Raw genomic sequence first — 22,629 nt, 5'->3', positions numbered from 1 at the left:
AAGATGCAAAACACCTCAGTATTAGGAGTGGACATTAGGAATGTGTGAGGAATGATTTGGGCTAAGGTTACCATCATTACCGTAACTCCATAAGCATATTTGGTTCTACTAAAATTATAAATAAAATTGTTTACAGTTTGCTGAAATTGTAAAAGGGATTATGTTTGCTTATCAGCAATGAATAGTGACAAATATTGATAGTTTACGAGTACTAATAGATAATAGACAATCAATGCTTATTCATACGATAAATTATTTAATTCATTTACTGCATTATTTAACATAATATTATACGTAGTAGTATGGATAAGAAATGTTCTTTTTTCCAATGTGGTAATTTAAAATTTTACTCTGCAACGAATCTGCGACTTAATCACTTACAAAATGGACACGAGAGTAAACCAGATTAATTGCTGAACAATTATCAAAATCAGTTTAGAATTTGCGAAGATACCGCGTGACAAATATAAAAAAAACGAGATACAGGCCAATTTTAAACCTTCTTTTTAAAGTTCATTAAAAACTACATTATGATAAGATTAAATTGCCAGTCTAAATGGTAATGGTTAGAACAACGATAATCGTTTATTTCTTTCCAAAGGCGGAAATTGTTATTGTTCTTTTAGTAGAGTTTGTTTACTGATTTTCATTTAAGTTATCAGAGGGAGACTTTGTACAAAAGACGTTTGCTTCAGTATTTGTTTTTATCCCATCCGTGTTTTGGTTTGAAGGGTGAAATACGGAAATGAAATTAAAGGGTATAGAAACATAACAAAGTTCTCAGGAATTACATCTCGAATGTCAATTATTTTTATCACTTATATCTTCATTAAATCCATCCTCTTCATCATTGCTTATTTATTTAGCCTAATTGCGGTTGTCAATCCACGTGCCAATTATATATTTATAATATATTTGATAATAATATTATAGTAAAAGTATTTTAAATGCTTACGTTACGCTGTCTTATTTACTTTCTAGTGTTCTTACAGCGCCATCTGTGTATCATTTTTATCTGTTGTTAGTACTGCTAAGTATTATAACTATATATTCTATGTCTGTACTGCTATCCGTGTACTTAATTCTTCTTTGCACCGTTGAAATAGCAAAGTAGTGTTACAAAGTGTCCTAACATGCGTAGATGGCGCTACTAGTTCTACACAGGGATACAAAATAAAAGTCGTAACAAGTTAATTATGTGTTTTAATATTACATCGAACATTGTAGTTATAATTATACCTTTAAACATCTCAATTTATTTGACATAGAACCTCTTTGTGTTTAAATTTTTTTTTATGGCGGAAAACTCATTAGAATTTCAATAAAATTTCAACAATAAAGCCTTTAAAACTTGAGCGTAGATTTTAACAGGTACCTAAATGCAAATGGGGTACCTACAGTCACTAACATTTTTAATAACTAGAAGCGTTTCGCGTTTCCCTCAAAACGTCTGTATCGTTCATTTAAATGTTAACACTACACTACATCTGGGGAGCGGTGGACCGGCCTGTGCACAGGTGTGGGCCCGTCGGGCGCATACGAGGGGTTAGAATCGCCCCTATCGGAATCTATATACCCTGCATTTTCTATGATACGACATCTGGACGTGTCTGTTTCCCGTTCGACGTACAGCAACTTGGCTGGGCGGCCTCCGAGACTGGACAGTCCGCTTGGAGCGCTGGAGCGCGTGATGGAGCCCTCGCGAAGCGCTACCGAACATCTCTTTCTCTCTGGTGCCGGTGATCCTCTGTACTCAGAAGAGTCTGGGCGTTTGCATCGCAGCAGTTTGGCGAAAGCTGCACGGAAGCCTGCGTTCTTCCACGCGTATATCAATGGGTTAATGCCGGAATTGGACATGGCGAGGGACGAGGTCAGCCGATATGCTATAGGGTTGTGAAAAGGTCTTAACGGTACAGTTTGCGCGCACGCCACCACCACGAACGGCATCCAGCATATTGAGAATGAACCCAGGACTAGTAACACCACCTGGAATTTTAAAATAATTAACGTTAATGTCCATTGGCATTATTGTCCATGGCTTGATGGAATTGATCGTTGACACTTGATGAAATATTGAGTGTATAATCGTTCTAAAGTAGTTCTACTATTCCACGGTTTTTAAAATTTCAACTGTCCAATACTAATATAGGCTTCCCCCATAGACTGCTTTTGTTATTGTGAAGGTTTTGGCAGTAGTCTACAACGTTATTTAAAGGATACCTATTATAGTTTATTATGTTGTTTTGGAAACAAGTTTTATATTTATATTTTAACGGATTTTCAATACATAGTGCTAACTGTGTATTGTCCAATATTAATATATTCGACATAAGAAAAGTGGTTCTCATTATTTATTTGGGTAGACAAACAGTTACATCAATAAAAACACTTAACAAAAACTTAAATATGAAAAAAAAAATGCAACCGATATCTTTAAATATAAGTTATTAAACAAAACACGAAAAAGAAAGCTGAAAGCTACTATTGACAGAGCTCTACTATACGATCATAGTTCAAATTTCTATTTTAGCTACTCATTAACGTGCCACTGTTCCATGTTGACCAGGCGATCATAAACCTAGAGAGTATAAGAGTTTTATTTCGAGTTTTCTTCCTCTTTTGTGTTCTGTTCTCGTCATTTCTTACGATATCTTGATGATAAAAATAGTGATGATACATTGTACTCTAATTAATTGTAAATAGCAAGTAATCAATATTTGGACCATAATTATTGTACACTATTACTAGTAACCGTTCTAATGTTTTTATTTTTTTTTAATAAAACAGTAAGCTTTAGTGAAATTACTTCGAATGTATGTTCGTAAATGAAACTTTGTATTTACCTACTATAAGAATAATTGAATACTTTTAGATTGTCGTCATTCACTATTATTAATATCAAATCTTGCCTAGCTTCATTTCTCAACAGTTGCAGTAGGATTTCGATTTTTGCTCTTAATATCTCAGAATGATAATATTTACCTGTATACTCTTCCAATCGTTGGCTCCTGAGGGACAGCACGTGTTGGCCCTCATCCTCCTGGCGTGGCAGGTCGCCTCTCGCCATATCCGCCAGTACAGGATGAACATCACCATCCATATGAGAGAGAACATCGGCGCCAGGATGCTTGTCGTGTACGCTTTTGGTACCACCTGCAAATTTATCATTAGCCTTTGGTTAAATTTTATTTCTATTTCTATATCTTATGAATATTGGATAAATGATTTAAATGTGTTGTACTGCTGTGTAACATGAACATTTTGATGCTGTGTTATTTTGAGAGTTAAATCTTTTAAGACTTGAATGTTCTCAGATGTGAACATTTTAAGCCTCATGCTTTGAGACTTGTATGTTTTGAGCGTAAACGAATTTTAATTTTGTATAAATATTTACATGATTATATATCCGGTTTAGAATGGTTTCCAATGTTCGTTGTACGCGCATCGATGAACATTGAAAAGTATTGAAATAACGGGATAAATAATTATTTAAATCATCACCGTATTGATCCGATAACGTCGCTCTGGTAGATGTCCCAAAAATATCCTAAATTTTTTTTTATAATAACTCGACATGTGATGGTACATGCAACGCTTGCAAAAACAGAATCGGATGTAAGATTCAAGAGGACGAACCCGTGAGTTAGGTAAATTAGTTCACAGCTTGACTATGATAGCTTACTAGTGGTTCTCCACAGTAAATGAATGTATGGCCATTACGTGTAAATGTTATGTTATGAATAACTAAAATACTAATTCTTACTAATTATAACTATTTATTTGTATTTAATTTTCAATACTTATCACTGCGTAACTACATTATTTTTCCAAAGTAAGTCCTGCTTTTGTTTTAACTTTCCCTTTTGTTTTAATTATTGTCTAAAAAAAAATTGTTACTGTATATATGGTTAATCTAAAGATTAAAGTTTATAATCATACCACATAATCAGTATTAAACTATTTACACGTATAGCTATGTTAACAATTCATCGTGACGTGACTATATTTAGCCCTGTCGTAATATTAAATTGTGACCTTAAATACGGTAATTGTATAGACGATATTAACAAAATATATTTAGTTATACAAGTCTGAATGGTACTAACATTAATAAAAATTTGAATATTTATTACTCAGTTATTCCTAAATGGATTTGAATTTTGGAACTTTTTATACGAATGCATGTAAATACAGTCACAGGATACGCCTGGTACGTAGATATTGATAAATTTTTATAAGCTATGCAAAGTACATAGGATCCTGGTGTGGTGATTCGTAGATAAGCTGTGCATGATAATTGTCAACTTGGAAAATTGTCCGCTGATATTGTATTTTAACTTGTTCGTGTACACTAAACGAGAGACAATACGAAAAGGAGTCTGATTGTATGAGCTAAATATTCTCTGAGAGTCCGTGATGTTAGCCAATTGTATAAAATGCGCACAATAATGATTTTTTTATGCAACTCAGAATGACAAACAAGTTGATGGTCCGTCTAAAAGTGGTAACCGTCGTGGTAATAGACATGAGCAGTACCATGGATATAACAGAGTATACTGTTTCGCCCATGATACTCTCATGTATTGCCATTCCTGAAGGCTAAGGTGTTATTCCTCTGTACCCTGTAATTTCACTGCCATATCTCAACCTTCGAACCGAAACACAGCCATGCAAACATAACTGCTTCACGGTAGAAACACGAATGGTACAGAGGTGGCCAAGCAAACGACTTTTGTACAAAGTCTCGGCTCTGGTAAATTATGATTATTACATACAGAGAAAAAAAAATATTGGAAAATTTGTCTTATATTTATTTAGTTAATAGTTTTAGTTCATGTCTCTAGACAATAGTCATGACATTCCATTAGATAGGCACAGACGATAACTAGTTTGCGATAACCTTTAGTATAATAAAAATGTTAATTATTTTCCGCTGTAAATTCCGCCAAAAGCAGGTATAATGAAAAAAGTTGAAAGAATTGCTCACCAGATTCATTTCGCATGCGATGCCGTCGTGCCAGTCGTTCCAGAATATTGGTATACAACTGATGCACACCGCCACCGACCAGGTGGCACTCATCAGCAGCCTGGTCACCACCTTGGTCATGTACCGGCTGTAGTGGAGCGGGTGCACTATAGCTATGTACCTGTAAATTGATGTGCACGTGTCTGATCGTTACGTTTTGCGATACTACACTTTAGTCGAATTTGCAATTTCGTGATAAAATAGCGTGCATTCAAACAGAATATTCTAAAGCTATTTTTAGTTTGATTTCTCGGGCTTCAACGTTTTGCGACCACGATATTGTAAAAGGAATGTTACGTGAACAACGTGAACGACTCACCTGTCTACGGCTATCGCAATGATGTTATATATAGACGCCAAGCATGCCAGGATTATGAGAATGAATCTCATCAAGCATGACCACTTAATCTTGCAAAACTCTGAATCTAAATAGAAGACGAGGTGGTAGGGCAAAGTCAGCCCCACCATCAAGTCGGATATGGCCAAGTTGAGCACGAATTGGTTGGAGACGAGCGATGATAACCGCCGGCTCAGGGTCACTGCGAGAATCGTGAGAGTGTTTCCGCTGATGATGAGAACCATCAAGGCGCCGTCGATGATGCTCCATGCCCAGTAGTTGTAAAGGTCTTCACTCGTCCTCTCCTCGGTCTCGTTCCACCCCCCCTCGCTTTCATTGCCAAATACAACGTCCATACCATCGCTGGCTGCGGTCGCCAGCGCCCCCCACTCTGAATAATTCGACGTCGTGGTCGAACTTAGACGCGCATTATCTTAACTGTTACCGTCACTAGACACTCGCGATATGTCCGCACTAACATTGAAAGTTTTTTGTCGTCTGGACAGTTCACACATTGTCCTGGTTTCACTTGCACTGATCCATACACCTGCAACAGAGAATAATTTTCGTGAGTATGTAAACAGAGCTTGTGTACATTATGTTTAACGGTGCGCTGTCCTTGTGAATGCATATCGAGCGTGCACAAGTGGCGCAGTAGGGATGTATTTTTCGATTCAGTATGCAGGAACGCGTAGAGCCCGTAAATTACTTCGCATAGAGAAGTTTTGCTCGCTCGTTCTAGTTCACGCCCTGGCGTGTCTCTAAATCACATTATGAACTTTTTCAAGGGATCCATGGCGAGTTTGCCTCTGCGATCCCACTGTCGTTTATGAATTATTAATGTCCCATGACATGAGACGAGCTTTGTCTGACTGCTCCTAATCGATTGCCGGGCCGCAATAAATGAATTATTTTCAAACTTTGAAGGCCGCATGGCTGTTCATAAAGTTACTCTGTTTTATAACAAATTATTAATGAATAACGGGAAATCCTTGAGGGATTTACGCATCCGTTATTTATTAGTTATTACTGGAAGCTGGGATTATAAAATATCTCCCAAAATTAGTGTCTTCAGAATTGAATATATCCCACAATGTTCGACATTTTATTAAGCTTAAATGGTACTGGGTAAATGACTAGTTGTTTAATTGGTTGTATATTTTTAATGATTCTATTAAATCAGATCACTATTGACAATGTTCTAATAGGATCTATTTAATGTTCTACGTTGGTTGTACGAACAAAATGTTGGCATTTGTTGTAAGTAGTAGGTAATAATCATTGCTCAAAATCAAATCTAATATAAAGTAAATGTAATAGTGTCATTAATTATATCGTTCGTGTAAATGTATTCGGTAGGCGTATTGTTAGCCGATGAAATATTTATCCAGGCTGGAACTGACAAAGTCAATTATATCGGAGTCATCTCCGCGGACCAACAGCCGGCCGCCTTCTCCATCTGAATTTCAAATAAGCACAGACAGATCAAAGACTTAAAGGACTTTATTAATTTTAATTTATCAACACCACTTTACTTGCGCTGTTTTTAATAGATCTTTGTTAAAACGAATTGTGAAGTTAAATATATAAAGAGCCAAATGCTCTAAAAATACTTTTTTTCGGAATCGCCAGCTCAATTAGCCGAGAGCAATAAAATTTTAGGGACTCATTTACTTCCTCTTCATCCACTTGGAAATATAGGAGTCTATTTAATGTTAATTTATGTCCATCAAATAGAAGTGTTGCGATAAATACGCTCCGATACGCAAACGACGCGGAAATGTATCGATTCCGAGCTCTTGATTATGTGGGTTCGGTACCCTGTTAATTGTAATTCTTGCCTCACGTAAAAAAAATTGTCTATTCTACTTTTTTATTTATGTTAAGCGATTCTGAATAGTGTTGATTGTTTTTTTTATAATCAATAGGGTTTACTTTCTTGTTGGCCTTACATATTAATTTTGAAATAAATATTAATTATTTGTTGACTAAGAGAAATATGAACGGAAATTAAATCTACTGGATAATGAAGCTCCCAACGGATGGCTCCGGTGCATTGTCAACGGTATATTTCTGACAATGCATAATTGCATTATTGTGTATTAGTCATGTATAAACATGATGAATGAAACGTCAAACGCGTTTGGATCATGGATGCATTTGTTATGTAGATATGCACTGGAAAATTGCGATGCACACTGCGATAGGATTAGCTTGTAGTATTTTATGTAGGTATGTATAATTTTGAACACAAATACTAAGAATTGGCACGATCGATGTATTTTGTTGTTGCATTGGTCTCTCTTAAATTATTCCTGGGATGTCTGTTGCTTTTCAGATGTTGCGTGTTGATTCTCAAGTGGTCGTAATAAAATACATATATTACATTTTAGTACAAATGTATTAAATTATTACAAATTGTACTGCAGAGTATTTGATATCTCCTTGACTGTTGCATTTAAAAATTATCAATTGAGATTAAATAGTAATTAATTAAAGAAAGATATTATTATGTCCAAAAACATAAAAGTTTTGACTACGTGAACATAAAACTTATAATACAAAACATTATTAGTCTAATAAAACACAAAGAAACAAAATTTAGAGTTAGTGATGAGAAAATACTAGGAATATAGCGTGTCTAAGATATATAAATGCAAGACCTCAGTGCTAGTGGCAGGGTTAGAGCAAATGCCCTTTGTACAAACAGTGCCGAGGACTGAGGTCGTCTCATCAATATTCAACGATGGTGTCCAATCAGTGTACATAGTACTATTTGTCGTATCGGTTCGACACTCGATTCCCACGCAAAATTATATATATATTATTGGAAGAGGTATCCAGTTGAAAAAAGAGATATTGCCAGATCACATGTCATAAAATTTGGCTACGAGGATGATATTAGGTAGAATTATAAACTACCGTTGTGAGATTTGGAATGGCTCCAGGAGTTTTAGCCGAAGGTATTAGATAGAACATTTACGGAGAAGCTTTTATGAATCCTGCGTAGTCTTTATCAACTCTTACTAAGATAGTAATTATGCGCTGTGAATTTCGCTTACAATTTCCTGTAATTTAAGCTATTACTAATTATGTTATTTTTATAATCTGTACACGTTTTGTCAAACCAAACCAAACCAAAGGGGATAGTATTGAATTATAGATTAAAAATTATTTATAAATAATTGCAAATGTTTCTTTTTTCTTATTTTCTTTAGTTAGCAACAGTATATTATTAGATTCTTCGTAGTTCGTCGCACAAGGAATTAGCATTTTGGACTCGTGACTTTTACTTTTATTACGAGAAAATTGTTAACAATTCTTTTCCACTCTATATTGGGCGTCCTTTACGACCGAATAGTATTAGGTGGCGTGACTTGGTGTGGCGTCTACAACTATTCAATTACAGTATTATTTATGTTACTCCCAAATAGGACGCAGCGCACGAATGCACAGAAAGTGATAGGAGCGTTTTAAATTTACATGAATAAACAGTAATCACTAGATCTATGGGAGCCGTTATTGTTTCGCTTTATTTTGTTACAAGTTATTTTTTTTAAAGCTTGGATAGAAATGTGGCAAACAATGCCAGCCAGTGTGCAAACTTGCTTGCAGATTACTCAAGGCTATTACAATAAAGTCCTTCCATATATCCTAAAGACGAGAAAAGCGTGACTTTATAAAGAAATTTAAAAAAAAACTTGATATTATAAATCGATATAGTAAACGATCTACACAAATATTTAAAAGGTTAATGAAGGTGGATTTTATCGAATGTTCTATAGAGTGTATTTCATATAGATTTCTCAGTTAATTTTGACTGTTTTTTTTTTTTTTTAAGTTACGAGGAAATATTTTTAGCGATAGTTTTTCAATGTTTCTATATCGTATATAATTTTAGTCTATCATTTACCGTATCTGACCCACGTTGCCCACAAAAATAACACGTTCACAAATGTTTCGATCAATATTCCATCACGGCAAATTAGTTGTTACTCGTATTTGGTAACGACTAATCAATCAACGTACCGACAGTGTGGTGTCCGCCGTTGTATACGGATCGATCTTGTTAAAGTGGAGCGAATAAACGTGCGCCAACAAAACGTATCACACGAACATACACATGATTCCAATGTTATGTCAGACTTGAGTGAAACGTGTCTACACACAAAGACGTCTTTGAAAGTATTTTTCAATCGACTTCAAAAACAAGGAGGTTTTCAATTCGCTTGTATATTTTTTTTTTAATGTTTCTTACCTCATAACTTCGTCAGTTGTAAACCGATTAGGGAAATTACTTTTTTATTTGTAATTTTATCAAAATCAGTTTAGTAATTTTTTAGTTTTTAAATAAAAGTACCTAGATTTGCCACAATTGAAGTCGGTTTTTTTGTGGAATTCTGATTAATTATTAGTTGTAATTAGCAAGAATTGAAGTAGATTTACAAAACGAGATCCGTATAATGCACTTTTATACAAGCTTGAATTTACAGGGTACAGAGGAATAACACCTGAGTCCTCAGGAATGGCAACGCATGGGAGGTATCATGGGCGAAACAGTGTACTCTATTATGTCCATGGTACTGCTCTTGTCTATAAACGATGGTTACCACTTTCCATCAGGCGAGCCGTCAGCTTGTTTGCCATTCTAAGTTGTATAAAAAAAAAGCTTTTGTAAAGCTCCACGATGTACTTTAATGATTATCGTGATAAACGAGTTGAATGCCGCCTCTGCTTCGACAAAATGCGGATACACAAAAAATGCTAAATGTTACAAAAGATTAGGCCATTCTATAGCATTGTGTCTTTGTGTTTTCGTTTCATTCCCTCGTGGACAAACGATTTACTCAAATGCTACTATGTCTATACACCACAAAGAATGTTTCTCCCTGCCTATCCCATATTGCATTATATGCAATAGCTAGATGTTAATTTGGAGTTAGTTTCCAACAACTTCAAAAAGAGGCCCTCAATTCTGTTGTAATTTTTTGTTTTTTTATGCCACAAATGTGGTGAACAAGCATACAGCTCGTCTGATTGTAAACGACCACTAGTCTATGGACGCCTGCAATATTAGGGGAGTTACGTGCGCGTTGTCAACCCTGAGGAAATCTTAATATACCCCTTTTGAAGAACCCCATTCTGTAGTCTCTAGGGAGAACCTCAACAGCGAACTTACCCCACAGCCTGAGCGTTGTTACTTCATAACTCCGTTAGTTGTATACCGATTTGAATAATTCTTTTTTTTTTTAATCTAAAAGGGATATATTTACAGATTAGTTCCATAGGAATTTTTAAAATTGGTTCAGTAGTTATGAAAACGAAATAAGTTATTTTGCCATAATTGACGTCGGTTTTTTCTTGTAGTTTTTTTTTAAATACAACTTAGAATGGCAAACAAGCTGACGGCCCACCTGATGGAAAGCGGTAACTGTCGCCTATAGACATGAGCAGTACCATGGACATAACAGAGTATACTGTTTCGCCCATGATACCCCCCATGCGTTGCCATTCCTGAGGACTCAGATATTATTCCTCTGTACCCTGTAAATTCCCGCCATATCCCATCCTTCAAACCGAAACACAGGCATGCAAACACAACTGCTTCACGGTAGAAACACGAATGGGACAGAGGTACCCAAGCAATCGACTTTTGTACAAAGTCTCCCTTTGGTAGACAATCTTAATTATTTTATTTACTACCGTGGCAGTGACAATGTTTTTAATCATACACAAGTAAAGCCAAAGACGTAAGCTACTGTTTATTGTGCTTACCTAATTATAGATTGATTGATTGGCAAATTACATTTGTAACGTCTCTGATATTTTGTTTCTTTGTTCGTAGTTTTGTCGGATTATTGATTATTATTCGCTGTTGTGGGTGACCTTGGAATTTTTTTTTTCCATCGAATAACCTATACTTTGATCATTAAAATTATGTTCCATTTATTCAATTTAATCAATTATGTCATAACCAGTTATTTGGATCTAAAACTAAACTATTTAGAATGATTTTGATAAAATTTCTATGGGTCCAATGTATAGGTATATCCTTTTAAATAAAAAAAAATCCACATTAGTTTACAACTGATGGAGTTATGAGGTAATAAACATAAAAAAAAAAAATACAACCGAATTGTAACCTCCTTTTTTTTGAAGTCGATTGAAAAATCCAGTTTTGTTAATATGTACACATACTGTATTGATCTCGATTAATAGTTAATTTAATATACTTGTTATGTTTCAGTTAATTTTGACTTTAATTCAATTTAGTTTAGATTTTTGTTGACTATTTACCAGAGAAGTGTTTTTAAGTATTTATTTCAAGAGATTGATTTAATACGAGGAACTGTCGAGTGTCTTGCAGTTTTTCCTTAAATAACATCTAACATTGAAATGAGAAAAAATAATAATTTTAAACAAATAAATAAATAAATTTTAAGATTTGTTTTATTCGGAAAATATTAAGTATCAGACTTTTATTAAATAAAAAATTAATTTACTTTATTTTTCATATTTATGCAATGTACAACGCCTTATATTGTTGCTACTTGTGAAAACCTATTTTTTTTTATTGGATGAAAATGGAGTGGTAACCCCGCCTGCGCTAACGGGATACGCTGGCGGGGCACCAGTGAAGGGTGATTGATGAGGATGAAACAAGCCAGTTAGCCTATCATGATGAATTCATCAGGAATTACTCATGATAGTTTCCAGGGGGAACCGCGAGGAGGTCGACATGGTTGGATATATTGCTAGCAATGGGATTCTTAGTCTCGATTACTAACAATCCCTTTTCCCCCCAAGTGAAAACCTATTAGTGGCTTATTTTGTTATTCTAAAACTGTATCTATTTGCTGTAGTGTAGCCCTGTTTTCCTATGAATAAATAAATAAATAAATAAGTAATAATTTTTAATTTATCTCATATTTCGGATTCAATACTGCCATTCTTGCGGATTGCAAATAATTTTCGAAAATTTATAGTTAAGGTGTCGACGTTATAAATAGACTTAAAAGTGGTAATCGCCGTCTATGTACCTGAACTATTGTTTAGTTAACTGGTATATTTAACAGATGTTACTGTACATACTTTTCTCACCCTCGGTGGGTGGAATATTGACGTTATGCTTTTGAGAGGCAATGCATGAGGATACTGGGGTATCATGGGCAGAAAGATATATACAGTCACATCTGTTATATTGTTTTGTTATGACCTTCAATTTTTTTTTCGATGGGTGAACATGATATGGTAACCCTGCCTACGCTAACGGGATACGCTGGCAGAGCACCAGTGAACGGTGATAGATGAGAATGAAAACAGGTCAGTTAGGCCATCATGATGAATTCATCAGGAATTAACCATGATAGTTTCCAGGGAGAACCGCGTGGAGGTCGACCTGGTTGGGTATATTGCTAGCAATGGGATTCTCAGTCTCCATTACTAACAATCCCTTTCCCCCCGACCTTCAATATTAGAATTTGAATTATGTATGAAGAAAACAGTTCTTCTTAAGGAAAATGGGATTAATTAGTTAAATGTTTTCTCTTTTTGTGTTTGTAAATTTCAAAACGAATATATTTCCTTTAAAATGATACTAATTTTATTTGTAAACGTTAAATAAAAATATATCTTTTCCGAGAAGTGTTTGGAAATATTTATTTTTTTCTCAAAAGTACATAAATTTTGACAATGAGTATGTATTATCATTTAATTTCTTGTATGAACTTGATATTTAAAAATTATTTGTAATTGTTATAAATAATGTTATATACTTAAATTATATAGATAGTGTGTCTCCGTAGAAACGCTTTGAATAAAACGGATCAAGTTTTTCATACTTCATAATTTTGCATGATAAATAGTTAAGAGTGATTCCTTTATAACTTCTATATTTATTTTGTCTTATAATTTCTATATCATTTTAATGCGTAAACACTCATTTTATATATTAAATAATACGTCAAAATACATTTCATGCGTAAGTATATAAAACATTGATAAAAACAACGAGTCAGCTAATTTGACAATTAGCTGACAAAAAGTTGACCCGTTTTTGAGGGTCGATACTCTATCTATATAATTTAAGGTTACAATATATCCTCTGTAAAATATGGATATTTTTATTTTCTTTTTTTGAATAAGGAAATAAAATATTTATATATATAAAATAGTATAATTTTAAAAATAAATAAATAAATTAGTAAAGAATTAAAGTTTATATCTTTTTTTTTATACAACTTAGAATGGCAAACAAGCTGACGGCCCACCTGATGTAAAGTGGTAATCGTCGCCTATAGACATGAGCGGTACCATGGACATAACAGAGTATACTGTTTCGCCCATGATACCCATGCGTTGCCATTCTTAAGGACTCAGATGTTATTCCTCTGTACCCAGTAAATTCACGCCATATCCCACCTTTCAAACCGAAACACAGCCATGCAAACACAACTGCTTCACGGTTGAAACACGAATGGACACAAATAACACTTGGTTGTCAGTAATATAATGAAAATAGGAATCAGGTTAGCAGCAAATAACGAAGTTCAATTTGTGATAAGTGACATCATGCCTTTAAAAGCTCTTCAGATCGAAGGTCGGCGGTCACGTCGCGTATTAAACGTAAGGGAGTATGGTGTTTATTTGGGAGTACATGTCATGTTATGCGTGATGTTTCAAGGGTCATTGGTCACGCACCGCCGGCCACTGATTTGTGTAATTGTATGCTTTTGTACTATTAATTCAGTTTACTAACCAATATTTATTTATTTATAAATTACTCACCACACTTACAGTCTCCCAAAACGTGTAGTGAGCCATAGGTTTATTTTACAAACTTAAAAATTTTATACAACGTTTAAAAAATATATCTATTTTGTCATTAAATATATCAATATCTGGCTGCTGAGCAATCAGAGATTTGAGGAGAATTGAATCAGGGGATGTTTGTGTCAAATTAAAACTTTTTTTATGATGAAGGATTGTGCTGTCAAATTGAAACTTTTTTCAGTGTTGACAGTACATAAACATGTTGTTACGTCATTCATGCGGTCATTCACAAATAGCTAGCAATTAATAAAATATTTTTTTGTTTGAATAAGTGACTTTGATATTAACTTTTTTTTATTATTATTTCACGTTATACGTAGCGAAGCACGTACCGGGCCACTAGTTAATATATGGATTTATAATATAATATATGTATAATATATAATCTTTAAAGTCCTATTCAATTACTGGTTTTTAATTTTTTTTTATACAACTTAGAATGGCATACAAGCTGACGGCCCACCTGATGGAAAGTGGTAACCGTCGCCTATACACATGAGCAGTACTGAATATAAATAGTAATTCTTACTAGCATCAAAAGAAAGGCATTTAAACTACCAATCCGAATACGACAATACTGTCGTATTAAACTTAAACTTAGTGTCGTAAACTTAACGGGAATATTCCCGCTAAGTTTTAAATTGTTTGGTAAATAAACTAATATACTTTTGTAACGTTGTATATTTTGTTTAAATATTATTTATAAGCCTGTAAATTGAAGCATCAAATAAACTGGTAACCTAATCCCCACACTAGGAGTTCAAGCACTCGTGGGTGATTATTTCGCAGAGAATAGTAACAGCTGTGATCTAAAAATTTGAATTTAAATATATAAAGATAGTTCTATCTAGTAGGTAACTTTCCATATAAATTTGTTTGTTATAAAATTGTTATAATTACAATAAACAAGTTGTTTCATTATACAATTTTCAATAATAGATCGATAACTGTTAATCAATTATTATTTAACTTAACAACTTTAACTTAAAAAGAATTGGGGGAGAGAATTGTTAGTAATGGGTTCTATTAACCCAATTGCTAGCAATATACCCTATCAGGTTCACCTCCACGCAGTTTCTCTCGGAAACCATTGTGGTTAACTCTTGTCGAATTCCTGACGATGAGCCGACTGACCTGCCATCGACCTCGTCTATTACTGGTACTTCGTCAGCGTATACCAATAGCGTAGGCATGGTTTTTTTTAATGGGTGATAATGGAATGGTAACCCCACCCGCGCTATCGGTATACACCGGCGGGGCACCAGTGAAGGATGATAGGTGAGCATGAAGCAGGTCAGTTAGCCATCGTGACGAATTTAACAAGAATTGTTTACGATGGTTTCCAGGGGGAACCACGTGAAGGCCGACCTAATAGGGCATATTGCTAGCAATGGCGTAGGCAGGGTTATCATTTCATTTTCACACACTTTTACTTTCCATCAAGTGGGTCGTCAGCTTGTTTGCCATTCTGAGTTGCATAAAAAATAAAATAAAAAAAAAAAAACATTAAAAGAAAAAAACTGTATGATGTGTCAGTAATGTTTTAAATGTAATTTAATTCATTAATTTTATGTAGAGATTTAATAAATCACTCTAAACAGTTGATTATCTAAAAATTATACTTTGCTACGTACTCACATCGCTTCATATTTAGCGGTCCATTACGTGTGTCAATATTGGCTAGAGGTAGCTACTTGGTGTTGGCCGATTGCTCTTCTGTTACACGTTCACTTGTACGTTTTTTTTTTTGTCACGTTCAAGTTAAACACACTTAAATCTTTTATATTGATTGTTTGACCGTGGTAGTTATTAGTAAACAAAATAATTCTTTTTTCCTGTTTTATTAGTTTTTATTTATAAATAAAATGGTTATTTCGATATTAATCCAACATTTAGAAATAAAATTTATACATTTACTGTTTTATTTTTTGAGTTTAATATAATAATAGTTTATATATATATATATATATATATATATATATATATATATATATATATATATATATATATATATATATATATATATATAAGGTGTTACTTATCTGCATTATGCCCTGCTACAGGGCATAGTATTAGATATATATATATATATATTATACATTACGATAAAATCCACTTGTACATTAGAAATGTGCACAATGCACGTGTCTGGTTTCCGTAAAAAATTAATTTAATGGATCATTATTATCATTAACCGTTTATATTGATGCAATGTTTCAAAGAACAAAACAAAATTGAAGCATAGAAGTTGTAACTATTTGATTACGATATTCATTAAATGGAAAACACTAAAAAGGAGGGCAGGGAAAAAGCCTTTCTCCTTTGTTTCCTAGAAAATGGTTGAACGATTTCTAGTTCGAGTCGTGGGGAAAACTCGGGGAAAAGTGTTTTATTGATATTATTTCTTTTTATTGCTAGATTTACAGGATCGTAACTGTTTTAATATACGAGTAGAATGCAGTCTGTGGATTTATTAAACAAAATATAGTATTTACATATATTGTTTATTGTACATATGTGATGCCACTAAGAATCGGAAAATGTTTTTTGGTAATAACAATTTGCTAGTTGATTTGTAACTAAAATATACTAAGCTGCAGAATGGAGAATCCTGTTAATTGAGACAAATCTTCATTGCAATTATATCTCGGTCGACTTACGTGCTGCATCAAGACCGTCGTGATCTCACACATTCAGTAAGATCGGTCCTGCACAGGCGGCTCTTTTCATTGGTACAGTTTAAATTGGTCCGAGTAATGCTTCAAATTTAAACTATTAACTACGATTAATTTGTAAGTCTTTTCTGTTACATCTTCACAATTAGTTAATGCTTTGTTTGTGTGGCGTAAGGAGATTTTTTTGGTTGCATGTTCTGTTCTATTAAGCATGTTGCTATGTGCTTCTATTAATAAGGCGACAAGCCCAGTTCCTCCTAATATAGTGTTATAGGTGGTGCCCGCTGACGTCACTGTTTTAGATTCACGTTTCGATCCACTGAGCCCTAAATTAATGTCGTCCATGTAGCGGGCTCTCCCATTTGTCACGTTAAGGTTAAACACACTTAAATCTTTTATATCGATTGTTTGATCGTTGTAGTCATTAGTAAACAAAATAGTTTTTCATTCCTGTTCTTAGTCTTTATTTAATAAAAAAAAAATTGGTTATGTGGATATCAATCCATCATTTAGAAATAAAACTCGCAAAAACTGCGCTGTATCCATAGAGTTTCAGCTCGTGGCATTAAACTTTATTTTCTTATAACTTGTTGTTTTACCAATTCTCAAAAGATATAAGCAATTTAGTGGCTGTAAATAAATTGAGTGGATTTTTTCCTCACGGGACGAATATTGGATTGTGATAATGTAACACAATAGACATTCTGTTTCACATTTTTCAAAGTCATACGTTTATTCTTGTAAATTATTTAATAAGCCATATTATTTTAATTCTAAATTTCAAGTATTCTAGTTATTATTTTTTTTCTATTATATAAGTATTATATATTATGTCGTCATTATGTTTATTATTTTATCTAAAAATATATACATTTAATACAAACAGTTGTTTTCAATTTGGATTGTTTTGGTAGTAAGCTTTTTTTGTGTTTCACTGATTTATCAATATTCTAGCTTTGTTTTATTTATACTATTACTTTTTTTGCTTAACGAAGCACTAATTTACTCAGAACAATAATAAACTATTTCTATATTATTCTGCGTTTGTGTAATAACTAATTTACTACGTCTAATGCTCGGATAGAATGGAAAACATTCCGTACATTTCAAGTAGTCGTTTAAACTTTCAAATGGATCTTCCAGCAGAAAGTTGGATGCTATTTTCAATTCTATCTGGAAATAAGGTTTCTGTTCGTAGAAGTAAAAGAGTGAAGATTCATGGGTTAAATTAGATAACTCTGTATTATTGCCATTCTGGCTGTTGATGATATCTCTCGATATTTTTCACGTTTGTGATAAACTGTGCATAACAAATTATGCTCAATGTCAAAGTGAATATAATACAGGTTGTTGTAAAGTAAAATACATTACCAATCATACGCTCATTGCCGCAGAACAAATAAATGCCAAATGATGCAACATCAAGTGGTCCGACGCAGCGTTTGGAATTGACAAGCGTGTAACGAGTTTCATTATTCAATCTATTATTGTCACATTTCAGTTTCATTCTGACTTTGTAATAAATACTTTATTAATTATCTCTATTTATAAAAGAGAATGCTGTTTGACTGACCCATATGTTAACTGAACAGTCGAAACTGCTCAATCTAAAATCTTTAAGTTCAGTAGGTAGTCTTTATATAGCGTAGGTTTACAATAAGGAAAGGGGGTAAAACAGAGATTAAAATTTTGTATGGAATTTCGTCAGTTTAAAAGTTAGACATGTGGAATTTTAGATTTAGGCCCTGAGTAAAACAAATCCAATAAAATTTATATGTTTGTTGGCTTTTAAAGAAAGCGTCACTGAAGAGGCGAAATAGGGAATGGATACTCGAACTACACGCCGAAGAATTCGCGGGCGAAAGCTAGTAAGATATATTATTTTAATATCATTTTTCGATTAAATAGTTGCAACTTAATTTTGTTTTGTGTATATGTATTTTGGCATCGTTCCTACAGATTTATAATTACGAGTAAGTGTAATTAGCATTTAGATATACTTTATAACTAAGTCTAATCTTTTCAAGTTCATATATTCCTGTACCTTGAATGTAACTAAAAAATTTTTACTGCGGTCACGAGTGGTTAACTATCTATTAGATATTTTATTATTGATTTTTATTAGTAAAGAAATTGCCTTTAATGACAGTTTATATTTAACTCCTAGGACGTCTTACCGTCCTTGGGCAGCGGTCGAAGGGCGCTGTACCCAAATGAATATAGCGTGCGATTTGATATAGTGATCCCAAATAAATGTGCTATTAAATCGCAAATGAAGGTATTACTCAGAAACCGGTGAATTTATCGTGGTCCATTTCGATATCGCGATATCGGGACTCTGGAAACCCTCAAATAAATACAAGCGCCAAATTGTGGGCTCGTTAACTGTTCTCTTGGGCAAAATTGCTCTAATGGAATTGATAATCCGATATATTTATTGAATAATCGAGTTTGTGGTAGTGATAGTCAAAAAATAGTTTAAACAGAAAAAAAATTAAACTGCTGCCTTTAAAAACTGTGATTTAAATTACTGTTTGAAAAATTACACAGCACATTGATCCTAGAAAACGTACCCTGTATGTTTATTGTACAGAGGTTATTTTATAACTCAAATTATTCTTATGTATAAACTGTATCCCAGTAGAATTGAAAATTTGTTGATCCTTAAGAGCAAGCAAGTCAATATATATTTTATATCCTTTTAAAATTCTTATTAAGCCTTGAAATCACCCTTCGCAATATTGTAGACCTATATGATCGTTCGTGCAATGAATTACATTGCAGTTTATTGCACAGCATCTTCATTGATAATGCTACTGAGAAATGCAATCAAGGGCGCAGCTCGATTGCACTCGAGTCCGATAGGTCGCGTGCATCGATACTTTGATTTGACACGTACCGTACGTACGTACGTACGTACGTACAGAAACTCAATACGACACGTGCCCCACTAATACAAAGGGATATTAATTATTGAAGGAAAGCAATTTCGAAACGACACCAACCGTATTTATGAGGCATATGTGAGATTTTACGACACTCTAAAATGTCTTCGCTCCTATTCACAATTTGTTTTTTCCCCTTGGAACAATAATGCTTCTATACTTTTACTCCCCTAAAAATATAACTATAAAAATACTTGTTCATGTTCGTTATTTTCAAATTGTATCATTTTAAAATATTTAGGAAAAACTATCGGTTCGTCGCAAACGGATATATCCATCTTACTTGCCAATAACAAATTCAATATTCCCTAAAATTGAATCCCAAGATAAAATTCCGACCAAATCGGCCAGTTATATAAGTGGGGGCGGGGACTGGTCGCTGAAAGCTTACGTAAGTTCGTCTACAATTCGTAAAATATAAAATAATATATTTTAATTCATAATTCGTTATTGTGTAGAGCGCAAAATTAGTCAGATGATATACCTACTCTAACATAATAAACTCTGTTATTGGTCCGGATGCGGCCACTTAAATGCTATTTCACGACTTCAAAACTTTTCTACGTGTGTTCGAAATTCACTCTTAATTACCTTATTTTGCATTTTAATATATTTCAATTTGCAAAAACCGAGTTCTTGTTTGTTTTTATATGTTTTACCTCACGTTATTCCGCACGTTTAGATGTGTTTCCGCAATACAAAACGAGCAATTATTTAGCGTTGAATTTATATAAGCAATATTTATTTTTGCTCATCAATACGTTTATATATCTGATTGTGTAAATATATAGTTTTCGTGAGAAAAAAAATCAAAGTGGTGTCCGTTCGGTGACTCTGTAAATAATTGTGTAGTGGTCGCTGGTCTCATGCGGGGATTCGCGGCAAACTCCCTTACTGTCAATATTTACCTCGCCGTCGCTGCCATTGGTAACGCTGTGGCAATGCACTTCCCTCCAATACAACGGCCAACCATCACAACAGTGCTACATCATACGAAAACACTGTTTTCTAACCGTACAATCCACTGATATAGCACTTGTAACTTTTACAACTTTCGTGGGATCGATGGGGTTGGTGACTACTTTAGCTTGTGATATACGGGCACGTGCACTCGCGTCGACGTTCGGTTCGCGACTGCCGGCTACGGATGCCGTTGCCGGCTTCCAAACTTGAATTTCGAGGTCTACATAGGCATTAGCGGGCTACACACTACTGGCGAAGGTCATGGTCTTTTTTCCGAGATAAATAATGACTAAACAAAATTCGCTCGTATACGCAGCATGGCGTGGTAATCATGGTGTCATTAGAACGCGTCGCCGCGTGGGAATACCACATCGATTGTATCGACGTGAGAGTACATTACGTTACGTACTAGTGGTAATTAGGGGTTAAATATTTGTACGTGGGAGTTGATGTACGTACTATACTGTCTATAGTATGCATATTGCGCTGGCTTGTGGCTGAGATAAGATGTAAATTATGTTTCATAAAGACCACAATGGCGCCATTTTAAATGATATGTAGAACTTGTACATTTTCGCTTTGTCTTTTAGTTATACGGATTAATAGCGATTACAAAGGTTAAATTTGACAACTGTAGTTATGTATTATGTATGCCATCACAATTATCATTATTGATTCATACGCCTTTTAAATTGGTCTTAGTTTGAGTAATTTGGTGTGACCTTTAGCCTTGTTTTTAATGGGCTTAAAAAAAGTAGGTTTATCTATGTATATTCTAATTTGATGTTTTTATCCATTTCTATATACATAATACCCACTAGTGTCCGACCGAAATTTCGGTTTCGGTTTCGGCCAAAAATTGGCCGAAACTTTCGGCCGCGACGAAACTTTATGTGTGTGTTTGTGTTGTGTGTGTGTCTAACTGAATTTTTTTTTTAAGTTTACTTCCAAGAGTAAGTCATAATTTTAACATGTTTTTACTTATATATATATATATATATATATATATATATATATATATATATATATATATATATATATATATATATATATATATATATATGATATATTTGTTACATACTTTAATTAGTGTTTATTATTACCCTTTATCTATCTGTGTGATTGTGTAAATAATTGTGTAAAAATACACTAGATTTCAGTATAGAAGAAAAATTTTAAATATGTTTCAGTAAGATTCGGTTTCGGTTTCGGCCGAAACTGAGACTAAGGTCGAAAGTTCGGTTTCGGCTGTAAAACCTGTTTCGGTCGGACACTAATACACACTACACTGTTGACAAATTGTTTGGTGACATAAATATCTTATTTACATTGCCAATCTTGCTTAAATTAGTTGACCCTACACAAGAGCAGTTTGCAGTTTGAGAGATCACTTCATAGTCATGGGCTATTTATAGATTACTACTCGTATTAAATCAGTAAACGCAAGCTAAATTATTCGTTACAAGTTTATTGGAACTGTGGGTGCCGTTTATTCCCTGGCGAATCTCCCAATCTTGTTTTGTATACCTCTTACTGTTTCCGTGAATTTTTATGTAGACGATGATTTTATGTTTTGTGTCCATTATTAAAATAAAAATTAATCATCAAACTACCAGAGGGAGACTTTGTACAAAAGTCGATTGCTTGGGTACCTCTGTCCCATTCGTGTTTCAACCGTGAAGCAGTTGTGTTTGCATGGCTGTGTTTCGGTTTGAAGGGCGTGACATGGCAGGGAATTTACTGGGTACAGACGAATAACATCTGAGTCCTTAGGAATGGCAACGCATGGGGGGTATCATGGGCGAAACAGTATACTCTGTTATGTCCATGGTACTGCTCGTGTCTATAGGC

The 22,629-nt window shown here is 34.0% G+C and overlaps 2 protein-coding genes across 2 annotated transcripts in view; one reads left to right on the top strand and one right to left on the bottom strand.

Annotated features, from left to right (window-relative positions):
• LOC113522711 (serine/threonine-protein kinase SMG1) overlaps window positions 1-22,629 on the top strand; it is a 214,717-nt gene that overhangs the window by 7,473 nt on the left and 184,615 nt on the right. The window lies entirely within an intron of this gene.
• LOC113521369 (5-hydroxytryptamine receptor 1A) lies at window positions 1,188-20,935 on the bottom strand. Its single transcript, XM_026906895.3, has 5 exons — window positions 20,724-20,935; window positions 5,346-5,910; window positions 4,988-5,147; window positions 2,983-3,153; window positions 1,188-1,986 (listed from the first exon to the last, which is right to left on the bottom strand). Exons 2-5 carry the CDS (start codon window positions 5,717-5,719, stop codon window positions 1,477-1,479), a joined length of 1,215 nt encoding a protein of 404 aa, XP_026762696.2. The 5' UTR covers window positions 5,720-5,910; window positions 20,724-20,935; the 3' UTR covers window positions 1,188-1,476.

The sequence above is a fragment of the Galleria mellonella genome, unplaced genomic scaffold, assembly GCF_026898425.1.
Source record: "Galleria mellonella isolate WM207_F2 unplaced genomic scaffold, CSIRO_AGI_GalMel_v1 utg99, whole genome shotgun sequence".
NCBI lineage: Eukaryota > Metazoa > Arthropoda > Insecta > Lepidoptera > Pyralidae > Galleria > Galleria mellonella.
Note: the sequence above shows the minus strand (reverse complement) of the source record. Positions and strands in the feature narration are given on the sequence as shown.

Bases quoted from the DNA above. Each gene is read 5' to 3' on its own strand.
- LOC113521369 (XM_026906895.3), bottom strand. From the start codon at position 5,719: ATGGACGTTGTATTTGGCAATGAAAGCGAGGGGGGGTGGAACGAGACC. The intron at 5,148-5,345 runs GTGAGTCGTTCA...ATCAATTTACAG, and splicing joins ATTGCGATAGCCGTAGACAG to GTACATAGCTATAGTGCACC. The intron at 1,987-2,982 runs GTAAATATTATC...TTAAAATTCCAG, and splicing joins ACGATTGGAAGAGTATACAG to GTGGTGTTACTAGTCCTGGG.